The sequence below is a fragment of the Bombina bombina genome, chromosome 1 (genome assembly GCF_027579735.1).
Source record: "Bombina bombina isolate aBomBom1 chromosome 1, aBomBom1.pri, whole genome shotgun sequence".
Taxonomy (NCBI): domain Eukaryota; kingdom Metazoa; phylum Chordata; class Amphibia; order Anura; family Bombinatoridae; genus Bombina; species Bombina bombina.
In genome coordinates, this window is record NC_069499.1 from 246658392 (window position 1) to 246685521 (window position 27130).

At 39.0% G+C, this 27130-nt stretch overlaps 1 protein-coding gene across 1 annotated transcript in view; it reads right to left on the bottom strand.

Annotated features, from left to right (window-relative positions):
* LOC128645138 (pleckstrin homology domain-containing family G member 3-like) overlaps positions 1–27130 on the bottom strand; it is a 290986-nt gene that overhangs the window by 12439 nt on the left and 251417 nt on the right. Inside the window, 3 exon segments of the mRNA XM_053697909.1 lie at positions 8295–9765; positions 15858–15965; positions 23346–23549. Of these exon segments, the coding sequence (XP_053553884.1) occupies positions 8295–9765; positions 15858–15965; positions 23346–23549 (1783 nt within the window).

Sequence of the window (27130 nt, forward strand, 5' to 3'; positions counted from 1 at the left end):
ATAAATTATGTTTTCTTTCATGTAATTAGCAAGAGTCCATGAGCTAGTGACATATGGGATAATGACTACCCAAGATGTGGATCTTTCCACACAAGAGTCACTAGAGAGGGAGGGATAAAATAAAGACAGCCAATTCCTGCTGAAAATAATCCACACCCAAAAATAAAGTTTAACGACAAACATAAGCAGAAGATTCAAACTGAAACCGCTGCCTGAAGTACTTTTCTACCAAAAACTGCTTCAGAAGAAGAAAATACATCAAAATGGTAGAATTTAGTAAAAGTATGCAAAGAGGACCAAGTTGCTGCTTTGCAAATCTGGTCAACCGAAGCTTCATTCCTAAACGCCCAGGAAGTAGAAACTGACCTAGTAGAATGAGCTGTAATTCTTTGAGGCGGAGTTTTACACGACTCAACATAGGCAAGATGAATTAAAGATTTCAACCAAGATGCCAAAGAAATGGCATAAGCTTTCTGGCCTTTTCTAGAACCGGAAAAGATAACAAATAAACTAGAAGTCTTACGGAAAGATTTCGTAGCTTCAACATAATATTTCAAAGCTCTAACAACATCCAAAGAATACAACGATTTCTCCTTAGAATTCTTAGGATTAGGACATAATGAAGGAACCACAATTTCTCTACTAATGTTGTTGGAATTCACAACTTTAGGTAAAAATTCAAAAGAAGTTCGCAACACCGCCTTATCCTGATGAAAAATCAGAAAAGGAGACTCACAAGAAAGAGCAGATAATTCAGAAACTCTTCTGGCAGAAGAGATGGCCAAAAGGAACAAAACTTTCCAAGAAAGTAATTTAATGTCCAATGAATGCATAGGTTCAAACGGAGGAGCTTGAAGAGCTCCCAGAACCAAATTCAAACTCCAAGGAGGAGAAATTGACTTAATAACAGGTTTTATACGAACCAAAGCTTGTACAAAACAATGAATATCAGGAAGAATAGCAATCTTTCTGTGAAAAAGAACAGAAAGAGCAGAGATTTGTCCTTTCAAAGAACTTGCGGACAAACCCTTATCTAAACCATCCTGAAGAAACTGTAAAATTCTCGGTATTCTAAAAGAATGCCAAGAAAAATGATGAGAAAGACACCAAGAAATATAAGTCTTCCAGACTCTATAATATATCTCTCGAGATACAGATTTACGAGCCTGTAACATAGTATTAATCACAGAGTCAGAGAAACCTCTTTGACCAAGAATCAAGCGTTCACTCTCCATACCTTTAAATTTAAGGATTTCAGATCCTGATGGAAAAAAGGACCTTGTGACAGAAGGTCTGGTCTTAACGGAAGAGTCCACGGTTGGCAAGAGGCCATCCGGACAAGATCCGCATACCAAAACCTGTGAGGCCATGCCGGAGCTACCAGCAGAACAAACGAGCATTCCTTCAGAATCTTGGAGATTACTCTTGGAAGAAGAACTAGAGGCGGAAAGATATAGGCAGGATGATACTTCCAAGGAAGTGATAATGCATCCACTGCCTCCGCCTGAGGATCCCGGGATCTGGACAGATACCTGGGAAGTTTCTTGTTTAGATGGGACGCCATCAGATCTATTTCTGGAAGTTCCCACATTTGAACAATCTGAAGAAATATCTCTGGGTGAAGAGACCATTCGCCCGGATGCAACGTTTGGCGACTGAGATAATCCGCTTCCCAATTGTCTATACCTGGGATATGAACCGCAGAGATTAGACAGGAGCTGGATTCCGCCCAAACCAAAATTCGAGATACTTCTTTCATAGCCAGAGGACTGTGAGTCCCTCCTTGATGATTGATGTATGCCACAGTTGTGACATTGTCTGTCTGAAAACAAATGAACGATTCTCTCTTCAGAAGAGGCCAAAACTGAAGAGCTCTGAAAATTGCACGGAGTTCCAAAATATTGATCGGTAATCTCACCTCCTGAGATTCCCAAACTCCTTGTGCCGTCAGAGATCCCCACACAGCTCCCCAACCTGTGAGACTTGCATCTGTTGAAATTACAGTCCAGGTCGGAAGCACAAAAGAAGCCCCCTGAATTAAACGATGGTGATCTGTCCACCATGTTAGAGAGTGTCGAACAATCGGTTTTAAAGATATTAATTGAGATATCTTCGTGTAATCCTTGCACCATTGCTTCAGCATACAGAGCTGAAGAGGTCGCATGTGAAAACGAGCAAAGGGGATCGCGTCCGATGTAGCAGTCATAAGACCTAGAATTTCCATGCATAAGGCTACCGAAGGGAATGATTGTGACTGAAGGTTTCGACAAGCTGCAATCAATTTTAGACGTCTCTTGTCTGTTAAAGACAGGGTCATGGACACTGAATCCATCTGGAAACCCAGAAAGGTTACCCTTGTCTGAGGAATCAAAGAACTTTTTGGTAAATTGATCCTCCAACCATGATCTTGAAGAAACAACACAAGTCGATTCGTATGAGATTCTGCTAAATGTAAAGACTGAGCAAGTACCAAGATATCGTCCAAATAAGGAAATACCACAATACCCTGTTCTCTGATTACAGACAGAAGGGCACCGAGAACCTTTGTAAAAATTCTTGGAGCTGTAGCTAGGCCAAACGGCAGAGCCACAAACTGGTAATGCTTGTCCAGAAAAGAGAATCTCAGGAACTGATAATGATCTGGATGAATCGGAATATGCAGATATGCATCCTGTAAATCTATTGTGGACATATAATTCCCTTGCTGAACAAAAGGCAAGATAGTCCTTACAGTTACCATCTTGAACGTTGGTATTCTTACATAACGATTCAATATTTTTAGATCCAGAACTGGTCTGAAGGAATTCTCCTTCTTTGGTACAATGAAGAGATTTGAATAAAACCCCATCCCCTGTTCCGGAACTGGAACTGGCATAATTACTCCAGTCAACTCTAGATCTGAAACACATTTCAGAAATGCTTGAGCTTTTACTGGATTTACTGGGACACGGGAAAGAAAAAATCTCTTTGCAGGAGGTCTCATCTTGAAACCAATTCTGTACCCTTCTGAAACAATGCTCTGAATCCAAAGATTGTGAACAGAATTGATCCAAATTTCCTTGAAAAAAACGTAACCTGCCCCCTACCAGCTGAGCTGGAATGAGGGCCGCACCTTCATGTGGACTTAGAAGCAGGCTTTGCCTTTCTAGCTGGCTTGGATTTATTCCAGACTGGAGATGGTTTCCAAACTGAAACTGCTCCTGAGGATGAAGGATCAGGCTTTTGTTCTTTGTTGAAACGAAAGGAACGAAAACGATTATTAGCCCTGCTTTTACCTTTAGATTTTTTATCCTGTGGTAAAAAAGTTCCTTTCCCACCAGTAACAGTTGAAATAATGGAATCCAACTGAGAACCAAATAATTTGTTACCCTGGAAAGAAATGGAAAGTAAAGTTGATTTAGAAGCCATATCAGCATTCCAAGTTTTAAGCCATAAAGCTCTTCTAGCTAAAATAGCTAGAGACATAAACCTGACATCAACTCTGATAATATCAAAAATGGCATCACAGATAAAATTATTAGCATGCTGTAGAAGAATAATAATATCATGAGAATCATGATGTGTTACTTGTTGCGCTAAAGTTTCCAACCAGAAAGTTGAAGCTGCAGCAACATCAGCCAAAGATATAGCAGGTCTAAGAAGATTACCTGAACACAGAAAAGCTTTTCTTAGAAAGGATTCAATTTTCCTATCTAAAGGGTCCTTAAACAAAGTACCATCTGACGTAGGAATAGTAGTACGTTTAGCAAGGGAAGAAATAGCCCCATCAACTTTAGGGATTTTGTCCCAAAATTCTAATCTGTCAGACGGCACAGGATATAATCGCTTAAAACGTTTAGAAGGAGTAAATGAATTACCCAATTTATCCCATTCTTTGGAAATTACTGCAGAAATAGCATTAGGAATAGGAAAGACTTCTGGAATAACCACAGGAGCTTTAAATACCTTATCCAAACGTTTAGAATTAGTATCAAGAGGACCAGAATCCTCTATTTCTAAAGCAATTAGTACTTCTTTAAGTAAAGAACGAATAAATTCCATTTTAAATAAATATGAAGATTTATCAGCATCAACCTCTGAGACAGAATCCTCTGAACCAGAAGAGTCATTAGAATCAGAATGATGATGTTCATTTAAAAATTCATCTGTAGGGAGAGAAATTTTAAAAGATTTTTTATGTTTACTAGAAGGAGAAATAACAGACATAGCCTTCTTTATGGATTCAGAAACAAAATCTCTTATATTATCAGGAACATTCTGCACCTTAGATGTTGAAGGAACTGCAACAGGCAATGGTACTTTACTAAAGGAAATATTATCTGCTTTAACAAGTTTGTCATGATAAACAATACAAACAACAGCTGGAGGAATAGCTACCAAAAGTTTACAGCAGATACACTTAGCTTTGGTAGATCCAGCACTAGACAGCGATTTTCCTGTAGTATCTTCTGACTCAGATGCAACGTGAGACATCTTGCAATATGTAAGAGAAAAAACAACATATATATAAAGCAAAATTGATCAAATTCCTTAAATGACAGTTTCAGGAATGGGAAAAAATGCCAAAGAACAAGCTTCTAGCAACCAGAAGCAAAGAAAAATGAGACTTAAATAATGTGGAGACAAAAGCGACGCCCATATTTTTCGCGCCAATAAGACGCCCACATTATTTGGCGCCTAAATGCTTTTTGGCGCCAAAATGACGCCACATCCGGAACGCCGACATTTTTGGCACAAAATAACGTCAAAAAAATGACGCAACTTCCGGCGACACCTATGACGCCGGAAACGGAAACAAATTTTTTGCGCCAAAAAAGTCCGCGCCAAGAATGACGCAATAAAAATGAAGCATTTTCAGCCCCCGCGAGCCTAACAGCCCACAGGGAAGAGTCAAATTTTTGAAGGTAAGAAAAAATGATCAAATCAAATGCATTATCCCAAATATGAAACTGACTGTCTGAAAATAAGGAAAGTTGAACATTCTGAGTCAAGGCAAATAAATGTTTGAATACATATATTTAGAACTTTATAAACAAAGTGCCCAACCATAGCTTAGAGTGTCACAGAAAATAAGACTTACTTACCCCAGGACACTCATCTACATGTTTGTAGAAAGCCAAACCAGTACTGAAACGAGAATCAGCAGAGGTAATGGTATATATAAGAGTATACCGTCGATCTGAAAAGGGAGGTAAGAGATGAATCTCTACGACCGATAACAGAGAACCTATGAAATAGACCCCGTAGAACGAGATCACTGCATTCAAATAGGCAATACTCTCCTTACATCCCTCTGACAGTCACTGCACGCTGAGAGGAAAACCGGGCTCCAACTTGCTGCGGAGCGCATATCAACGTAGAATCTAGCACAAACTTACTTCACCACCTCCATCGGAGGCAAAGTTTGTAAAACTGAATTGTGGGTGTGGTGAGGGGTGTATTTATAGGCATTTTGAGGTTTGGGAAACTTTGCCCCTCCTGGTAGGAATGTATATCCCATACGTCACTAGCTCATGGACTCTTGCTAATTACATGAAAGAAATAAAAACAATCAACACAGACATGGCTGATTCATTTTTAAAGAATATAGATTTCATCCGATAAATATTTCATATTACAATCTCGCAAGTGTTTCGTGTTCCTTTAAATACATGCAAAATAATGGTCTCCCTGTCAAGTTAAATCCATTCTTGGACCTTTTGAAAACATGACCGTGGGAAAAAATACTTCATGCTCTGTTGGGGTTCTACACTTTCATATCAGCTATGCTCAGTAAAAGCGTTTAATGACAACTAGGTATATGGTAGAAGAATGTTATTAAGCCTCTCATTAGAGACACTATACAAGTATGCTCTTCCTGGTTAGCTCACTGTCTGTATGCTGTTCACAGAAACGCATTGCACCTGGGTGCACACCTTTAATTATGATTTAACCCTTGCAGGATTTATCAATCCTATTATTTATAGTTACCTAAAAATGTATCATTACATATTTTGTTATCTATATGTTCACTCCATCTTCAAAGTTATACAGTACTATAATGTATTACATTTTTAAAAAGAATGTCCTTTTTTGGTCCCTGTTCCAAAACACATTTGTGAGAAAAGTACTCATCTGCCAGTGACTCATAGATGCATATTTATTCAAAAGTGACAGCATAAGTAGTTCCTGCTAGTTTCAATATTAGTTTAAACATTTATCTTTTTTTTACATTTTAATTGTGCCCTTTCACATCCATTAAAGTGATGGTAAACTTTAACTTTTTTGTTACAATATTTGTAATAAAAAACTAAAAGATGGGGACTTTCATTCATGAAAGGCTTTGGAAAGGCTTCTCATCCATTGTATTGTATAATGTACTCTCAATTCTCCATTTTACCTGCTGAAGAAAACTGGGCGCGATAAGATTGGCTACATTGTGAATCGTCAGTGGCAGTAGGAAACAGAATTATTGTTAAGGGCGGAAAAACGGTGACATATAGGAAAACATGAAAGGGTAATTTTAAAAAATGAAGCGTTTCCAAAGCCTTTAATGAATTAAAGTCCCCATCTTTTAGTTTATGATTTCAAATATTGTAACTAAAAAGGTTAAAGTTTACCATCACTTTAACCCTGTCCCGTGTCTTGCAGAATTGCTACGGGTTGGGACATCTGCCCATTGTCCCTTCCCCAGCTTAGAAATGTTTGTCCCTTAAATATTTAACTGTTCATTACTAACTCATGCTTTAAAGGGACAGTCTAGTCCAAAACAATCTTTCATTATTCAGATAGGGCATGTAATTTTAAACAATTTTCAAATTTCCATCTATCACCAATTTTGCTTTGTTCTCTTAGTATTCTTAGTTGAAAGCTAAACCTAGGAGGTTCATATGCTAATTTCTAAGCCCTTGAAGGCCACCTCTCATTTTTACATTTTTTCACCACTACAGGATGTTAGTTCATGTGTTTCATATAGATAACACTGTGCTCACGCATGTGGAGTTCCTAGGAGCCAGCACTGATTGGCTAAAATACAAGTCTGTTAAAAGAACTGAAATAAGGGGGCTGTTTGCAGAGGCTTAGATACAAGGTAATCAGAGAGGTACAAAGTGTATTAATATAACTGTTTTGGTTATGCAAAACTAGGGAATGGATATTAAAGGAATTATCTATCTTTTAAAACAAATATTCTGGTGTGCTGGCAGTGATTTGTGTCATTTAAAATTAGCTGTAGCCAACACAATAATAGACACTGCCAGCTCTCTGCGTAGAGAAACTCTTAAATACTGATGCATGAAGCATATTTAAATATGCTTTATATGCACATGCTAATTTTTTTTTTAAAAAAGTTAGCTTTTACTAAAAGCATGTTTGACAATACAAGTATATTGCAAAAATGATTTTATTCAACAGTGAAATGCACTGGTCCAATTGGCATTTAAAAAATATTGACCTCAACTGCTCCGCTACCGAGAATGTTGGAGAAAAACATGCCCAAAATACCGGAGAATTGTTAGTATTTTTTGCTATAATTCCATTTAACCAGAAATAGAGCCTTTGTTTTGTTTTTTCAATTACCTATGAAAACTATATACATTTTTAAAGTAGACAACCCAGCATCTAATTTGCTTACAGGGGGCTGTCAAATTGAATACATTTCATATTTATCACAAAAAAGAGAAAAAAATATCTACTGCTCATTTGAAGTCCAGAGTAAGTGATGTTGCATTACCTTTTTACTATCTGCTGATTAGGCAATTCTGCAGTATTTTATGGTACTTTAACTTTCCAATTTACTTCCAATTCAATCTTTTTCTCATGATATCCTTTATAAAATATAGCTTTGTTCTATAATAGCTTTAAAAGTTCAGGAGAGTGCAATTTATTTGAGATATTTAACATTGTTACACTCAAAAGACATGCATGCTTCTTAGTCTCAATCTGTATGTGGCTAATTTATTTTATATTATAAGCTCTATCCGAATCATGAAACTTAATTTGCCTTCCATGTCTCTTTAATACAAGCGGCAACCACACTACATCAAAAAAATAAACCACAGCTTACAATGAAAGGTTGCCACCAAATGATCCTCAGTGTTTTCTATGGCCACTGCTTTTCATAACAACTACCAAAATGTGTGTAAATATTTTTATAGTGTTATTTCAAAATTATTTCTACATATTAGTGAGTGTTTTGAGGCTAAACCTAGTTTTTTATTTTATACATAAATATATATTTAGCTTCACATCTCGCTAGTTTTGTATAATTTAAAAGTATAATTAAGGTCAGTAGTTTGGTTTCCTCTAGCACCCACCTTTTTCTTCTTGCTTTTCCTCTTCCACAGATGGTAAACTGCCTCTTCTCAGATCCTCCTCAATCTCTCTTAGCTGTCTGTGTGGAATAGGCTTGTTAGCTTTAATCCTTTGGCTATATTGTCTGGCTAACTGATACACCTTGTTCTTCATCTTTTCTGACATATCCTCGTTCATGCAGTTAGCAAGCTGCATGATCTTGGGATGGATCCTGATCGGCGTTTTAAAGTCCTGTTCATTAATGCTCATTTTGTTGGCATGACTTACAGTCTGATTTGGTGAGGTGCTCTCTGGGGTAGGAATTGGAGATTCTTCTGCTATAGTGCTGAGGTCACTGTCCTCAAGGATAATTAATGGCTCATGAGTTCCAAAACCATTCTCCACAGTTCTTGGAGGTATGTCTTCACTTTTGGGAGAAGTCACATCTTCATCTTTTTTACTTTTCTGAACCATAGATTCCTCATTCCAGACACTAACTTTCTCAATTTCATCCCAAACTTTAATCATCTCCCCTGGGGATTTAAATTCTTCATCTGAAATAGGGAGATTATATTCTACAGTCCCATTCTTGGCTGGTGCCAATGGCAGTTGTGTTTGAGAACTAGGCAACTCTGGCTCTCTTTCAATGGTGACACTGGGAACATCTGACCATGATGAATGTCTGCTGTTCTTGTTGCTGGCATTACTAGAAGAGCTGCTCATTCTTTGTCTTGACAAACAACTCTGGAGAGTTTCAGATCTTGGAAGGCTGTTAATTTTAAAGACAGAGTTCCTAACAAGCCCAGCAGGAATGTATGTCAAGCTCTCTCTACGCTTGATGCTAAACTGTGCATCTTGGTGTTCTGCATTATCATAGTATGTTTTTATTTTGTCTAGGAGCTGTCTGTCTTGAATGGAAAGAATGGATTCCCTCCGCTTACATGTTTGTCTCTCTCGCTCCTCAAACACATTCTCTGTACTGACAGAGTTCATTTTATTAAGTGATGACTCTGTTACAGTCTCAAAAGCATCACCTGTATCTTGTTGTGGAAGAAGATCAGAGGGTCCATTCTGATATGGAATTTTATCCAGACTTATAGCACTACTGCTTCGGCTTGTTAACCTAGGAGTTATGTATCCAACAACTTTCCCATCATCTATAGCCAAGCTGCTGCGCCTGGACATGTTGTTTATGAACCTTTCAGCAATAACACTTGCTTGGTCCAAGACTGAAGGAGGAAGTATACTGTCTGATTCATGGGATGTTGTCTCCTCTTCATCTTCTTCGCTACTAAAGGTCTTAAGTTCTTCTATATTTTCTGTTACTACATTGTCCACTGGATCTTGGACATTTGTAGGCACCACTTGTTCTTCCACCTGATGGTTCTCTTCCACGGGATCTGAGGGAGCCAAGAGCATCTCATTTGAGCTCACCAGCTGATCACCATACATCTCGTTTGGCTCCGAATTCTCCTTTTCCATTTCATCCACAATCTTCCAAAAAAAAAAAAAAGTTAAGTAATAACAACAAAAAAATTCTGACAAATTTGCTTATTAATTAATGGTAATCTCAATATCACACGCAATGCTACATTTGACAGGTTTACTAAAAATTGTAAGTGTTAAATGAAAATCTGATAAACCGGTTGGAAGATCAAAAATAATGCATTTTTTGCAATTAAAATATTTTTTATAGAAACATTTTATATTATATTCCATTGCAAAAAAACAAAACAAAATCGGACAAAGCCGTTTTGTAATTTTACACAAAAGCACCAAAAAATGCACAAATAAATTGATGTACTCTCTAAAACCTAAAAAGACAGGAAAGCACCCTTACTGCCAATATCCCTGGCACATGATGAAATAAACTCTTAAAGGGACAGTATACTGTAGAATTGTTTTTCTCTTAATGCGTTACCGATGACTTGTTATACTAGCTTTCAACTCATACTAATGCAAAAAGCTTACTTCTAGCGCAGTTAACGCTTAAGCTGGAGCGTAAAATAGTGCTCCATTTGTAATCTGGCCCAAAATAGGCTAAACTTGCAGAGAGATCAGACATCCTTATCTTACAACTCTAATGCCTCCCCTTCTTATCTCTATTTCTATATAATATGTAGATCGAACAATTGAAAATTAACATTTTGGAACTTTCTCTCTCCCACCCCCCACTGGGAGTGTAATTTCTGTGTTTACATAGCTTGTCAATAGCCTATACTTTAGTATAGTAACTTTCAGTATAGGTAGGAATACCACAAGCAAAATCAGCTATTCCAAATACTGATATAAAGGTAAACTAGCTATTTGTAAACAATGTAATACACTATCAGGTAAAATAGATAATTGGTAACAAATTAAAAGTAAGAAAATTTTGCAGTAAACGGTCTCTGATGCACTTACCATTAAAAGTATCTCTTCTCTGCTATTTAGTACATAATACATTTTTTTTAAAATTATGCTAAGCCAATGGGAATCCTATTTATTTATTTATTTTTTATTCTGTAACATTTCCCTTCTACTTGGCCCACTTCAAATCCATTTCAAATGTGTTCACAAACATGAAAAACATCCTCTTTGGAATTGTATGTTTAAAGTCCATTTAAATATTTTATCTATATCTCTAATTGTTTCAAGGTCCCTTCATTTTTTAAAACCAACAACTAAGCCAGGAACAATGATAACAAAAATGATTTAGCATCTCCCTGATTGTAAACTTAGGTTTATAAAGAGAATATAAGCAGTAAAAGCAAACTAAAAGGATTTGTATCTTGTTTGCTTAATCATCAATAAGAAGCAGCTGGTGGATGGAATGTTACTAAATCACTATGAAGTAAATTCCTAAACCAACATAAAATGAAAATTAAATTTATTTACCCCATTAGGAGGTTTGCATAGCTACTATATGAAGAAATATAGTATACCCTAGGGTAAATGTACAGAAAATAGGCTATACCATCTATTATATGAATGTTTCAAACACTCCCTAGCTAAACTGTTTTCGGTTTCATGTTCATTTTCCCCCATACAGCCAGGGCGCTCTACAGCCTGACTCAATGTTTGTTTCTGGTTTCTTATTTCTTGTTAGTCATTGTTTTGTCTATTATGTTTGTTACTGCATGTACAATAATGATTTTTGTCATCACAGATACAGAAGTTAGCTTATGCCACTCAGTCCGGGTCTGCCATGTACACAGAAAGAATAACACTGATAGGGTTCAAATGAACTCTTCGCCTCACGATATAACTCACAGGCCCTCTCATGACGCTCCTGACCACCTTATCCCGTCACCAGGACTACTCTGCTCTTATATAAGGTACCCTTTATTCCATCTCAAGCTCCTCTTCAACGCTTCATCACTTACCAACATTAAACATGCCCTTACACCAACTTAAACTTTTATCACAAAATTGCAGGGGCCTTAACTCACCCACTAAGAGGTCAATTGCCTTAAACCACTTTAGGAAGCATGAAGGAGACATAGTCTTCGTTCAGGAGACCCATTTTTTGGGGCGAGACCCCCCAAGATTTTCGTCCCCAGATTACCCTGTAGGGTTTTTTAACTCCCATCCCCTAAAGAAAGTATCAGGGGTAGGCATCCTATTCCATAAAAACACTCATTTCCAACTTAATAATAAATTTGAAGATCCAGAGGGGAGAATCCTAATCCTTACAGGACTTCTCTTCAACACGCAGGTAACCCTTGTGTGCTTGTATGCCCCTAACACAGGCCAGCTTAAATTCCTAAGAAGAGCCAGCAATAAAATCTTAGAACTACAATCAGGTGCGGTGGTGGTAGGGGGTGACTTAAACGTGTTACTAAACCTAAAGATGGATAGTTCCTCCAACAAAAAGACTTGTAGTAACTACAACCCTCAAAGTATAACCGACTGCCTACGAGAAAACACCTTAGTTGATATCTGGAGACTGCAACATCCACAGAAAAAAGAATTCACACATTACTCACATACACAGAGATCCTTTTCAAGGATTGACTATTTTCTAGTAGATCACAATACCATGACATTAGCATCACATACAGAATTCTATACGGCTGCATGGACAGATCACTCGACGATTAGTCTAGAACTAGACTGGATAAATAAACCTTTACGACACACTGTATGGAGACTAGATGACTCATTATTACACGATCCAGATTTAGTCACAAAACTTAAACAAACAATAGAAGAATATTTTAGACACAATACTAATTCTGTAGACAACATTAGCACGTTATGGGAAGCCCATAAAGCAGTGGTTAGGGGCATCTTTATACAGCTCAGCGCCAGGAAAAGAAGGGCCCAAAACTTAGAATACACTAACCTCACTCGACATTTGCAACTTGCAGAGAGCGCGCATAAACTTAACCCCGGCAGCGACACAACGCTAGATAACCTAACGGCTGCTAGGAGTGCAGTCAACAACTATTTACAAAGAGCTGCCCATAAAAGAGCCCTCGCCCTTAAAAAAGTATATTTTCACGGAGGCAATAGATCTGGCCCCTTGTTAGCTAGAGCCCTACGTAAGAAAGCTTCAACGAACCATATATATTCTATTAAAGATACAGATGGACGTACAATCCATGATAGCCCAAATATTGCTGAAACTTTTAGGAAATATTATGAACATATTTATAACTTATCGACTTCTATACCTCCCCCGAATAAGCAAGATATAATAGCCTACTTAGATTCGATATCAGTCCCCTCGCTCTCCGAAGAACAAAAGCAGAGCCTAGATTCACCGATTACTGCACATGAAATTCTGAAAGCCATATCAGACCTACCAGCAGGAAAAAGCCCTGGTCCGGACGGCCTTACAAATAAATATTATAAAACATTCAAAGATCTACTAGTCGCACCCCTCTTGTCCCTGTTTCACACTTTAGATGAGGAAGGATATCTTCCAATGCTAATGAAAGAAGCACATATATCAGTAATCCCTAAAGCAGGAAAAGATCAAGATTCCCCACCGAATTTTAGGCCCATTTCGCTTTTAAATACTGATCTTAAAATCCTAGCCAAAATTATAGCATCACGCATAAACCCGATCTTACCAACACTTATACACGCTGACCAGACGGGGTTTGTGGGGGGGAGAGAGGCAAGGGACAATACTATCAGGGCACTACAGCTGATGGAATACGCAAAAGCCAACAACATTAAAACGGTCTTCCTATCCACAGATGCCGAAAAGGCTTTTGACCGCCTAAATTTTCTTTTCTCCACATTGCAAAAATTCGGGTTTGGGACCACAATAATCAACAGAATTGGGGCACTGTATCTCTCACCAACTGCAAAAGTTAGGATAAACGGCCTCCTTTCAGATACCCTTAACATTAGTAATGGGACAAGACAGGGTTGCCCTCTTTCCCCCATATTGTTTGTCCTCAGCATTGAAATGTTGGCAGCACGTATTAGAGAAAACGAGCAAATAGTAGGGATACCTTTAGGGGGCAACAATTACAAAGTGTCACTTTATGCAGACGATGTCCTCTTGTCTCTCGCCTCTCCACTTACCTCTCTGGAAGCAGTCACACGCGAATTTAAAAAGTTTGGTGACCTTTCCTACTTTTCTGTAAACTACACCAAATCTGAATTGATGAATATTAATCTCCCTAAAGCTGAGCTAGATATACTTGTAAGCCGGACTCCCTATAAATTACAAACCGCTGCATTAAAATACCTAGGAACCCATCTTACTCCAAATCACAGACTATTATTCCAACTTAACTATTCAAACTTACTCAAGTCCACACAAACAGACCTAAATTTGTGGTCCAAAAAACCCTTCTCCTGGTGGGGCAGAATCCAGACGCTAAAGATGACCACGTTACCCAGAATCCTATATATTATGCAGGCAGTTCCTATTAAGATACCCACTCCGTTCCTTTGTAGACTCCAGACCATCCTAAACAAATATGTATGGGGCTCGGTTAGACCAAGAGTTAGCAAAACAACACTGTACAGGCAGCAGGGAGAGGGTGGATTGGGACTCCCCTGTCTAGACGTCTACTATAAGGCGATTAGTCTCCAGAGAATACTCGACTGGCACAGGAACTCTATGACCAAAGCCTGAGTGTCTATAGATTCACATATTTTACAAATCCCGAACGCTGGAACCCTATGTTGGCTACCTCCATCCTATAGAAGTGACACAAGAAGCATATACCCCCTCTACAGTAGCCTTTTTGAAAACTGGAACAGAATCATTAAAACCCATCCTCACATTTCCACCTATAGATCCCCTATGTCGCCTATGTCTCCAAATGCTGAGTTTCTGGGAGGTTTAGATTTCACAAAGCCCACATCATCACACCTAGAAGTAGGATACACAATTCCTCTACATAAACTGTTGACAGGCAAAAGAGTGAAATCGCGCCAAGACCTACAACAATACCTGAACGGGGCATTTTCTAGTTGGCTTAAACACAAACAACTAACACACCTACTGGACACATCTGAACACAGTCCGGACAGGACTAGACCATTAACACCCTTTGAAACAAGCTGCATGACTCATAATACACTTAGACACCCCCTATCACTAGTCAAGTCCCTCTTACTGGCTCAGCACACAACAGACTTACCGACTTTTACAAACAAATGGCATTTAGAACTGAAAACTGAATTAGACAGGCAGACATGGAAACACATCTTCCGCTACACCAAAATTTCATCTACCTCAACAAAGATGATAGAACTGAATTATAGAGTTTTATCAAGATGGTACCTGACACCCACTAGGTTAAAAAGTATATACCCCACCACCTCAGACAAATGCTGGAGGGGTTGTGAGCAAAAAGGAACAATGCTACACATGTGGTGGGACTGTCCCGTTATACACCCCTTCTGGCTTCACGTGGAATCCCTGATACAAATTATTCTTAACTCCCCCTTTCAACTCACTCCTACCATAGCAATACTGAATCTATTGCCTAGGAAAGTAGACTATTTACGCCAACGTCTGTTGCAATTCATCATCAATTCGGCTAAAACACTAATTGCTAGAAAGTGGAAGAGCTCAGCAGCCCCCACATGGAAGGAACTATTAGCTCACACTGATGACACATTAGTACTAGAAGAATACGGCTTCTTCAAAACCCAAAGACTTGACACTTTTTTAGACATTAAATTCCTTTGGGACTCCACCAAACCTGTGTTTATGGCTCAGACCTGAGACAAACCAATGTGGCAGGATAGAAGGAAATGTTTTGCTTTATACTGTATTATTTTTTCCTCTTAGCTTACTTTTAATTTCCTGGATGGCAATGGGAGGACCTCAACTCCAAAAGGACTAAAAACAAACTTATGACAATTTCGTTTACTGAAACAAAAATGCTGTAACAGACACGTTATTGTAGTGTTTTCTGTATTGTTTGGTTTGATTGTTTAAAAACCAATAAAAATGATTTACCATAAAATGAAAATTAAATTGCCACCTAAAATGCATCTATTCTATTTTATCATAGCCCTTAATTCAATACACAAGTACCATCAAATTAATAGTCACAACAGTCTTGCACAGAATTTGAAATAAAATGTTTCAACTCATGAAAAAAAAAATTGTTGCTGAAACTTACCTCCTGAGAATTAACTTCCACACTGCGCCTCTTCTCTGCGTTCCCAGAACACTGACTATTTTGCCTTTTGAACCCTTTTGGTGCATCGTGTGGAACCATTTCCCTGGTCTAAAAGAAACCGTGAAATTAATTAAATTTAGTGAGGGGGGATACGCAAGGAAATGTATATTTTTGTGTTAAACCAAACTACACCAAGTAATACTCATGTATTGCACTATGATAAAGATTAATCATTTGATTTTACAAATAAAAATAAATAAATCATTATTTTCTATGCTAACAAAGCATCTGCATTTTTATAGGCAATAATTCATTTTAAATAAAAATGGGATATAGAAATATTATTGAAGTGACCCCAATTGGTCCAATAAGTTAAGATTTACAGATTTCTTAAACTAAATTATCCTGAATGCTACTATAAAAATGAATGATGAGCTGAACTGTAACACAATGTGACTTGAGATCACAAGAAGGACCAGAGGTCATTTTTTTTTAATATATCTGTTGAACTGTATTTGCTTTACCGGGAGATATATAGCCATATTTCCCCATCTACTTCAGGGAAGTAGGTCAAAACCGCAGAAGTGGTGGAATATCTGTGAATTGATCATCAAAAGGTTAAAGAATTTTATTGGTACACTAGATAGAACAACCTACTCTAACCCAACCAAAAAGGAAATTATTTTAACTTAGTGTCCATGACTGACTCGCTAATAGATCAGGGCTATAAAAAACATAATTTATGCTTACCTGATAAATTTATTTCTCTTGTAGTGTGTTCAGTCCACGGGTCATCCATTACTTATGGGATATATTCTCCTTCCCAACAGGAAGTTGCAAGAGGATCACCCAAGCAGAGCTGCTATATAGCTCCTCCCCTCACATGTCATATCCAGTCATTCGACCGAAACAAGACAAGAAAGGAGAAACTATAGGGTGCAGTGGTGACTGGAGTTATAATTTAAAATTTAGAACCTGCCTCAAAAAAGACAGGGCAGGCCGTGGACTAAACACACTACAAGAGAAATAAATTTATCAGGTAAGCATAAATTATGTTTTCTCTTGTTAAGTGTGTTCAGTCCACGGGTCATCCATTACTTATGGGATACCAATACCAAAGCTAAAGTACACGGATGATGGGAGGGACAAGGCAGGAACATTAAACAGAAGGAACCACTGCCTGTAGAACCTTTCTCCCAAAAACAGCCTCCGAAGAAGCAAAAGTGTCAAATTTGTAAAATTTGGAAAAAGTATGAAGTGAAGACCAAGTTGCAGCCTTGCAAATCTGTTCAACAGAGGCCTCATTCTTAAAGGCCCAGGTGGAAGCCACAGCTCTAGTGGAATGAGCTGTAATTCTTTCAGGAGGCTGCTGTCCAGCAGTCTCATAGGCTAAGCGTATAATGCTACGAAGCCAAAAAGAGAGAGAGGTAGCCGAAGCCTTTTGACCTCTCCTCTGTCCAGAGTAAACGACAAACAGAGAAGAAGTTTGTCGAAAATCTTTAGTTGCCTGTAAGTAGAACTTCAGGAGCACGGACCACGTCTAGATTATGCAAAAGACGTTCTTTCTTTGAAGAAGGATTAGGACATAAGGATGGAATAACAATCTCTTGACTGATATTCTTGTTAGAAACAACCTTAGGTAAAAACCCAGGTTTAGTACGCAGAACTACCTTGTCTGAATGAAAGATCAGATAAGGAGAATCACAATGTAAGGCAGATAACTCAGAGACTCTTCGAGCTGAGGAAATAGCCATCGAAAACAGAACTTTCCAAGATAAAAGCTTAATATCAATGGAATGAAGGGGTTCAAACGGAACACCCTGAAGAACTTTAAGAACCAAGTTTAAGCTCCACGGAGGAGCAACAGCTTTAAATACAGGCTTAAAGGGACACTGTACCCAAAAAATTTATTTTGTGATTCAGATTGAGCATGAAATTTTAAGCAACTTTCTAATTTACTCCTATTATCAAATTTTCTTAATTCTCTTGGTATCTTTATTTGAAATGCAAGAATGTAAGTTTAGATGCCGGCCTATTTTTGGTGAACAACCTGGGTTGTCCTTGCCGATTGGTGGATAAATTCATCCACCAATAAAAAAGTGCTGTCCATAGTACTGAAACCATAAAAAAGCTTAGATGCCTTCTTTTTCAAATAATGATAGCAAGAGAACGAAGAAAAATTGATAATAGGAGTTAATTAGAAAGTTGCTTAAAATTGCATGCTCTTTCTGAATTACAAAAGAAAAAATTTGGGTTCAGTGTCCCTTTAATCCTAGCCAAAGCCTGACAAAAAGCCTGGACGTCTGGATTCTCTGCCAGACGCTTGTGTAAAAGAATAGACAGAGCAGAAATCTGTCCATTTAGTGAACTAGCGGATAAGCCCTTTTCTAAACCCTCTTGTAGAAAAGACAATATCCTAGGAATCCTAACCTTACTCCATGAGTAACTCTTGGATTCACACCAATATAAATATTTACGCCATATCTTGTGGTAAATTTTTCTGGTAACAGGTTTCCGAGCCTGTATTAATGTATCAATAACAGAATCCGAAAACCCACGCTTTGATAGAATCAAGAGTTCAATTTCCAAGCAGTCAGCCTCAGAGAAATTAGGTTTGCATGGTTGAAAGGACCCTGAATTAGAAGGTCCTGCCTCAGGGGTAGAGACCATGGTGGACAGGACGACATGTCCACTAGGTCTGCATACCAGGTCCTGCGTGGCCACGCAGGCGCTATCAGAATCACCGATGCTCTCTCCTGTTTGATCCTGGCAATCGAGGTAGCAACGGAAAAAGTGGAAATACATAAGCTATGATGAAAACCCAAGGGGCTGCTAGTGCATCTACCAGCACCGCTCCAGGGTCCCTGGACCTGGATCCGTAACAAGGAAGCTTGGCGTTCTGGCGAGATGCCATGAGATCCAGATCCGGTTTGCCCCAACGATGAATCAGTTGGGCAAATACCTCCGAGTGAAGTTCCCACTCCCCCGGATGAAAAGTCTGGCGACTTAAAAAATCCGCCTCCCAGTTCTCCACGCCTGGGATGTAGATCGCTGACAGGTGGCAAGAGTGAGACTCTGCCCAGCGAATTATCTTCGAGACTTCCAACATCGCTAGGGAACTCCTGGTTCCCCCTTGATGATTGATGTAAGCCACAGTCGTGATGTTGTCCGACTGAAATCTGATGAACCGCAGTGTTGCCAACTGAGGCCAAGCTAGAAGAGCATTGAATATTGCTCTTAATTCTAGAATGTTTATTGGGAGGAGTTTCTCCTCCTGAGTCCACGATCCCTGAGCCTTCAGGGAGTTTCAGACTGCTCCCCAGCCTAGTAGGCTGGCATCTGTTACAATCGTCCAATCTGGTCTTCGAAAAGTAATTCCTTTGGACAGATGAACCTGTAACAACCATCAGAGAAGAGAATCTCTGGTCTCCTGGTCCAGATTTAGCAAAGGGGACAGATCTGAGTAATCCCCGTTCCATTGACTTAGCATGCATAGTTGCAGCGGTCTGAGATGTAGGCGCGCAAATGGCACTATGTCCATTGCCGCGACCATTAAGCCGATTACTTCCATGCACTGAGCTACTGATGGGCTTGGAATGGAATGAAGGACACGGCAAGCATTGAGAAGCTTTGATAACCTGGACTCCGTCAGGTAAATCTTCATCTCTACAGAATCTATAAGAGTCCCTAGAAAAGGAACCCTTGTGAGTGGTAACAGAGAACTCTTTTCCACGTTCACTTTCCACCCATGCGACCTCAGAAATGCTAGAACTATACTCTGTATGAGACTTTGCATTTTGAAAACTTGACGCTTGTATCAGAATGTCGTCTAGGTACGGAGCCACCGCTATGCCTCGTGGTCTTAGTACTGCCAGAAGAGAGCCCAGAACCTTTGTAAAAATTCTCAGGGCCGTAGCCAACCCGAAGGGAAGCGCTACAAACTGGTAATGCCTGTCTAGAAAGGCAAACCTTAGGTACCGATAATGATCTTTGTGAATCGGTATGTGAAGGTAGGCATCCTTTAAATCCACTGTGGTCATGTATTGACCTTCTTGGATCATGGGTAGGATGGTCCGAATGGTTTCCATCTTGAACGATGGAACCCTTAGGAATTTGTTTAAGATTTTTAAATCTAAGATTGGTCTGAAGGTTCCCTCTTTCTTGGGAACCACAAACAGATTTGAATAAAACCCTTGCCCCTGTTCCGTCCGCGGAACTGGGTGGATCACTCCCATCACTAAGAGGTCTTGTACACATTGTAGAAATGCCTCTTTCTTTACTAGGTTTGTTGATAACCTTGACAGATGAAACCTCCCTTGTGGAGGAGAAGTTTTGAAATCCAGAAGGTATCCCTGAGATATAATCTCCAACGTCCAGGGATCCTGTACATCTCTTGCCCAAGCCTAGGCGAAGAGAGAGAGTCTGCCCCCCACTAGATCCGTCTCCGGAAAGGGGGCCCTGACTTCATGCTGTCTTAGGGGCGGAAGTAGGTTTTCTGGCCTGCTTGCCCTTGTTCCATGACTGGTTGCCTTTCCAACCCTGTCTGTAACGAGCAGTAGTTCCTTCCTGTTTTGGAGCGGAGGAAGTTGATGCTGCTCCTGCCTTGAAATTACGAAAGGCACAAAAATTAGACTGTTTGGCCTTCGATTTGGCCCTGTCCTGAGGAAGGGTGTGGCCCTTACCTCCAGTAATGTCAGCAATAATTTCCTTCAAGCCGGGCCCGAATAAGGTCTGCCCTTTGAAAGGAATGTTTAGTAATTTAGACTTAGAAGTTACATCTGCTGACCAGGATTTAAGCCAAAGCGCTCTGCGCGCCTGTATGGCGAATCCGGAATTTTTAGCCGTAAGTTTGGTTAAATGCACTACGGCATCCGAAACAAACGCATTAGCCAGCTTAAGGGTTCTAATCTTGCTCAGAGATTCATCCAATGGTGCTGTGCGAATCGCCTCTTCCAGAGACTCAAACCAGAATGCCGCTGCAGCAGTGACAGGCGCAATGCATGCAAGAGGCTGCAATATAAAACCTTGTTGAAAAAACATTTTCTTAAGATAACGCTCTAATTTTTTATCCATTGGATCTGAGAAAGCACAGCTATCCTCCACCGGGATAGTGGTACGCTTAGCTAAAGTAGAAACTGCTCCCTCCACCTTAGGGACCGTCTGCCATAAGTCTCGTGTGGTGGCGTCTATAGGGAACATTTTTCTAAATATCGGAGGAGGGGAAAAAGGCACACCGGGTCTATCCCACTCCTTACTAATAATCTCTGTAAGCCTCTTTGGTATAGGAAAAACGTCAGTACACACCGGCACCGCGTAGTATTTATCCAGCTTACATAATTTCTCTGGGATTGCCACCGTGTCACAATCATTCAGAGCCGCTAACACCTCCCCTAGCAACACGCGGAGGTTCTCAAGCTTAAATTTAAAATTTGAAATTTCTGAATCCGGTCTCCCCGAATCAGAACCGTCATCCACAGAATGAAGCTCTCCGTCCTCATATTCTGCAATTGTGACGCAGTATCAGACATGGCTCTCGTGTCATCTGCGCGCTCTGTCCTTAACCCAGAACTGTCGCGCTTGCCTCGTAACTCGGGCATATTGTATAATACTTCTTTCATAACATTAGCCATATCATGTAAAGTGATTTGTAAGGGCCTTGATGTACTTGGCGCCTCAATCTCACGCACCTCCCGAGCAGGAGACGAAGGTACTGACACGTGAGGAGAGTTAGACGGCATAACTGCCCCCTCGTTGTCTGGTGATAATTTTTTAATCGGTACAGATTGATTTTTCAAAGTAACATCAATACAATTGGTACACATATTTCTATTGGGCTCCACAACGGCTTTTAAACATAATGAACAAGCAGATTCCTCTGTATCAGACATGTTTAAACAGACTAGCAATGAAGCTAGCAAGCTTGGAAAATACTTTCAATAAGTTTGCAAGCAATATAAAAACCGCTGCAGCGCTTTTAAAAAACACAGTTGAGTAACAAAGAACTAATTCAGTTATAGTCTACAATTCTTTAAATGTATTAATTAGCAGAGGATTGCACCCATTAGCAACAGGATGATTAACCCCTCAGTACCCAAAAAAAACGGATATCAAATTAATATTAAACGTTTTTATCACAGTCTGACACACTGTCACAGGTCTGCTGTGACTGATTACCTCCCTCAAAAACGAATTTTGAAGACCCCTGAGCTCTCTAGAGACGTCCTGGATCAAGGAGGAAGAAGCAGGAAGACTGAGCTAGAATTTTAACTGCGCAACAAGGCTCTAAAAAGAGGCCCCTCCCGCTCATTTACAACAGTGGGAGACCTGATATAACGGTTTCTATGCAGAAAAATACGTTAGCCATGTGGAAAAAAATTCATGCCCAAAGGATTTATCACCAAAGTACCTCACAAAACGAATAACATGCCAGTAAACGTTTTGAAAATAAACTTCTTTAAATGTCATGCAAAGTTATCACTAAGCCTGCAACCAGTCGCTACCACTGCAGATAAGGCTTAAGCATTATTTCAGTATTAGCAGTATTTTCTCAGTCAAATTCTAGTCCCTAGAAAATAACTCTACTGTGCATACATTTATCAGCCTGATACCAGTCACTACTACTGCATTTAAGGCTGTACTTACATCATACGGGTAACAGCAGTATTTTCTTAGTCAATTCCATTCCCAGAAAATATTGTACTGCACATACCTCATTTGCGGGGGACCCCGCATGCTATTCCCATGTTCTGAAGTTACCCCACTCCTCAGAATGTCGAGAACAGCCAGTGGATCTTAGTTACGCCTGCTAAGATCATAGAAAACGCAGGCAGTTTCTTCTTCCAAATACTGCCTGAGATAGAAAAACAGCACACTCCGGTGCCATTTAAAATAACAAACTTTTGATTGAAGAATAATTAAGTAAAAACTCCAACTCCTCCCGCGACCTCCTTCTTTGTTGAGGGTTGCAAGAGAATGACTGGATATGACATGTGAGGGGAGGAGCTATATAGCAGCTCTGCTTGGGTGATCCTCTTGCAACTTCCTGTTGGGAAGGAGAATATATCCCATAAGTAATGGATGACCCGTGGACTGAACACACTTAACAAGAGAAATAAATACTAAACGTTGGGTAAGAATAATCAGAAATTTTAATTCAATAGGTGCGACAACTGTTAAAACATTTCATGCATTTAGTTGTCCATACAGAAGAAACAAATGTAAGAATCATGCAAATAGCTTAGATTAGCCAAGACAATGAATAAAAGCCTTGTTAAGAATTAAGCCATGCAAAGTCACTGAAAGTTAGATCAAAAGTCAATGGCAGCTGACGATGGACTTGTTAGGCCTCTTGGATTAGATGAGCAAATTAACACAAGAACAAGAAAGACAGACCCTCACCGTAGAAGTTCCCCAAGTAAAAAGTAATGCCTTTGCCCTATAGTGCCAGCAGTGAATGACAGCCAACAGGGAGCTTGCAAAATCAGCTACCTGGTCATCTCCCAAATGTATCTCCTCATCCTCCTCATCCTCAGAGGCACTGAGCTCTGCCCCCGAGTTTGTACTCAGCTCTGTATTAGCCATTTGCTCCTTCTTCTCATCAGCCTGAGGCTGCTCAGGGCTGGTTGCCAGGTCGTTGATACTGGGCTGGAGTGTGTCCCCAAATTCCAGAAGTACTCCATCACTGCCTGCATGCTGGACAAACAAGGAATCCTTTGAAGAACATGGGGGTGCTATGTAATGTTTTAAAAAAGGAACTACCTAGCTTCTGCTGTCATTGATGCCTTAAAGGGACATGAAGCCCAAATTTTTTCTTTCATGATTCAGATAGAGAATACAATTTTAAACAACTTTCTAATTTACTTCTATTATCTAATCTGTTTTATTCTCTTGGTATTTGTTGAAGGAGCAGCAATGCACTACAGGTTTCTAACTGAACACATGGGTGAGCCAATGACAATCAGTTTATATATGCAGCCACCAATCAACAGCTAAGACCTAGGTTCTCTGCTGCACATGAACTTGCCTAGATAAACATTTCAGCAAAGGATAACAAGAGAAAGAAGCAAATTAAATAATAGAAGTAAATTGGAAAGTTGTTTGAAATTGTATTCTCTATCTGAATCATGAAATACATTTTTTGGGTTTCATGTCCCTTTAAGTTATCGATACAACCCCAATGCAGCACATTTTTGCCACAGTAGTAAAGAAAGGGAGAGAAGCAGTACTGTATAATACATGTATCTTTGTACAATACAGGCCAGAAATTCACCAGTGAGGTTATTTATAGGAATTATTTGTTCCCTATTACTGACCATTAAAGATTACAAGTGATCACAATAAAGCAACTTATAAGATACTTTATATATACACTAAATTAAAATGTGTGGCTGAGTGAATGAATAGTAATGGTTACCATGAGAAAAATATACGCTGCAGGCCTTCGGCCTTAAAGTAACCATAGAAACCATCTAGTTCAGGCTTGGGGCCTTCTGAAATAGAAATTAACAGGTCCATGACCCAGCTTTGATGTGATCTTTCGGCATCTGATTTTGTAATATCCAGTTGCTGTGTCTATTACTGATAATTCCCTTAAAAGAACAATAAGCACACATTAAAATGGCATTGTATAAAAAAAAATACATGCTTATTTGTTAGAGCATGTCAATTTAAGACTAGTGACCCTGCACCTGTATGTGTTTAACCCCCACTTGGGACTTGTACAGCACTGCTGGTCCAGAGCAGAAACTCCCACTGAGCCAAACAGATAGATTATTTAAAGCTAAGGCGTACAGGGGCACGTGTACGCGCCCCTGTACGCCTCAGCTCGCCTGTGGCGGGGCAAAATTACCCGCAGGTATTCGCTATTGCACACGAGCGCAATTTTGCGCTTGCGTGCAATCCTGCCCCCTGCCCGCGCACAGCCAATCAAGCGCGGGCAGGAGCTGTCAATCTCCTCGGTCTGACTAGACCGAGGAGATTGAATTTCGCCACCTTAGAGGTGGCAAATAGGTTAGGGAAGCGGCAGTCTGGTGACCGCTGCTTGATAAATATGGCAAGCAAGTTCTTATGAGAACTTGCAGCCGTAGGGCTTTAATAAATCTAGCCCTTTTAAGTCTACATTCAAATGGAGCTTCATTAAAAAAAAGGTCTCGTCCAAATTAAACTTTTACGATTCAGATAGGCCATGCAATTTTAAACAACTTTCCAATATACTTTAATTATCAAATTGCTTTTGTTCTCTTGGTAATCTTTGTTGAAAGCTAAACCTAGGTAGGCTCATTTGCTAATTTCTAAGTCCTTGAAGGCCGCCTCTTATCGGAGTGCATTGTGACAGTTTTTTACAGCTAAACCGTGTTAGTTCATATGTGCCATATAGATAACATTGTGCTCTCTCCTGAGGAGTTACCTAGGAGTCAGTACTGATTGGCTAAAATGCAAGTCTGGCAAAAGAACTGAAATTAGGTGGCAGTCTGCAGTGACTTAAATACAAGGTAAACACAGAGGTAAAAAGTGCTGACTATGCAAAAGTGTGGAATGGGTAATAAAGGGATTATCTATCTTTTTAAACAATAATAATTCTGGTGTAGACTGTCCCTTTAACCAGAGCAATAATATGCTTGTGTCACATATCTGATAAAGGTCAGATGTTATGTAAATACCAGCCATCTCCCTTATGCTTCTGTTTACATTGCATAGCTACAGCAAATATTAAAGCTGCATAAAAAAAAATTGATGTGAAACGGAAACTATTCTAATCATGTGGAGACCAAATATTTATAAAACTAGATTATAAAAAGCTTTTTTTACGGGGAAATGCAGATGAGTCATGATATAAAATGAACCCATCTCAAAAGATCTGCAATGTGCCATACAAGAAACTGTTACATATCTATTGTAATGATATATAATATTTATTCATTTGAGTAAATCTAATTGAAGGGGAAAACAAATCACATTAAAAATGACTCCATATTTGCAATATCTTTAAATAGATTTTAACATTTGTACCATCAAATAAATGTTGCTTGATGGACATTTATTTTGATCTACAACTTGTATGTTTAATAAAGTTTTGTTAACACAACACTGCACATACTGGTATTCTGCCAGTAAAAACAGCTTGCGAGAAGAGGCACATGCAACATGCAGTCAGCTGTATACTGGACGAATAAGGCATCAACTAATAGAAGAGTAACAAAATCTCATCTATATAGAACACAATAAACACATATACCTATCAAGTAGTGAGGCAGATTAGCTGCAGATGATAATGAACATATTCATGCAAATGTGTATGTGGAGCACAATGTAGTTCAGTGAATGGCCAAGAATGACTGGTTAATGTGAAAGGATTAATGTCAAAGCATTTCAATGTTTCCTGCAATCACAAGTATTACCACTTTCCATTATGGTGACAACATAATCTTAATAAAGGACCCCTGATAAGCCAGATCCCTTATAACACCATCGCTTGAAAAGTACAAAGATATATATTCTGCGTTATTAAGAATAGTTACTATAGATCAGAGGAGGAACAAAACTATCTACATATTATTAAAACATAATTCTGTGTTACAAAAATATATAAATATAGGTCTAGGCAAAAAAGTAGTCAAATATGTAGGTGTAGCACTGAACACAGCATGAACACCAGGTATGTGCATACATACAAAGTTCAAGGGCAGCACAGAATTACCTGTACAAAATACAGATATTTGTGTGATGCACTTTGACACCTATATATCCAGAGCCAAAAATAGCCAAATGCCCCTGTCTGCGGTAATACTCGGCATTTATTTGTGTAATGAATGCCAAATTCTGAATTTATGTACAGGTCTAATGAACAGATATGGAAGTATTGCAAAATGATTAATGTCTCACTTCCACTCCAATGCTTTTACATTAATGCAGCAATTTTCTTGCAAGGTTTTTTTTTTTTTTTTTTAGCTAAATGGTTCGCTTTAGAGGCAGCAGCAGAATAGCCAAACTGAGGCTGAACTGTTTAAGCCTTTCATATATATAGTGGCTTTCTAACAGCTACTGTCATGAGTGTAAAGAAAAAGAAAATCTGCTATAATCAAACACTGAAAATAAACAAACAGATCTACTATTTGAAATAATTTAGATAACTAAAAGTAACTTCCATATGTTACTAGATTTTTTTCTGCCAGATGTGTCTGTAAACTGTTAGAAAATGAAAAAATAGTACAGAGGGTCTCCAAAAATGCCACAAATTCCTTTATTACAAAATAATGTCCATAATAGGGTCATAA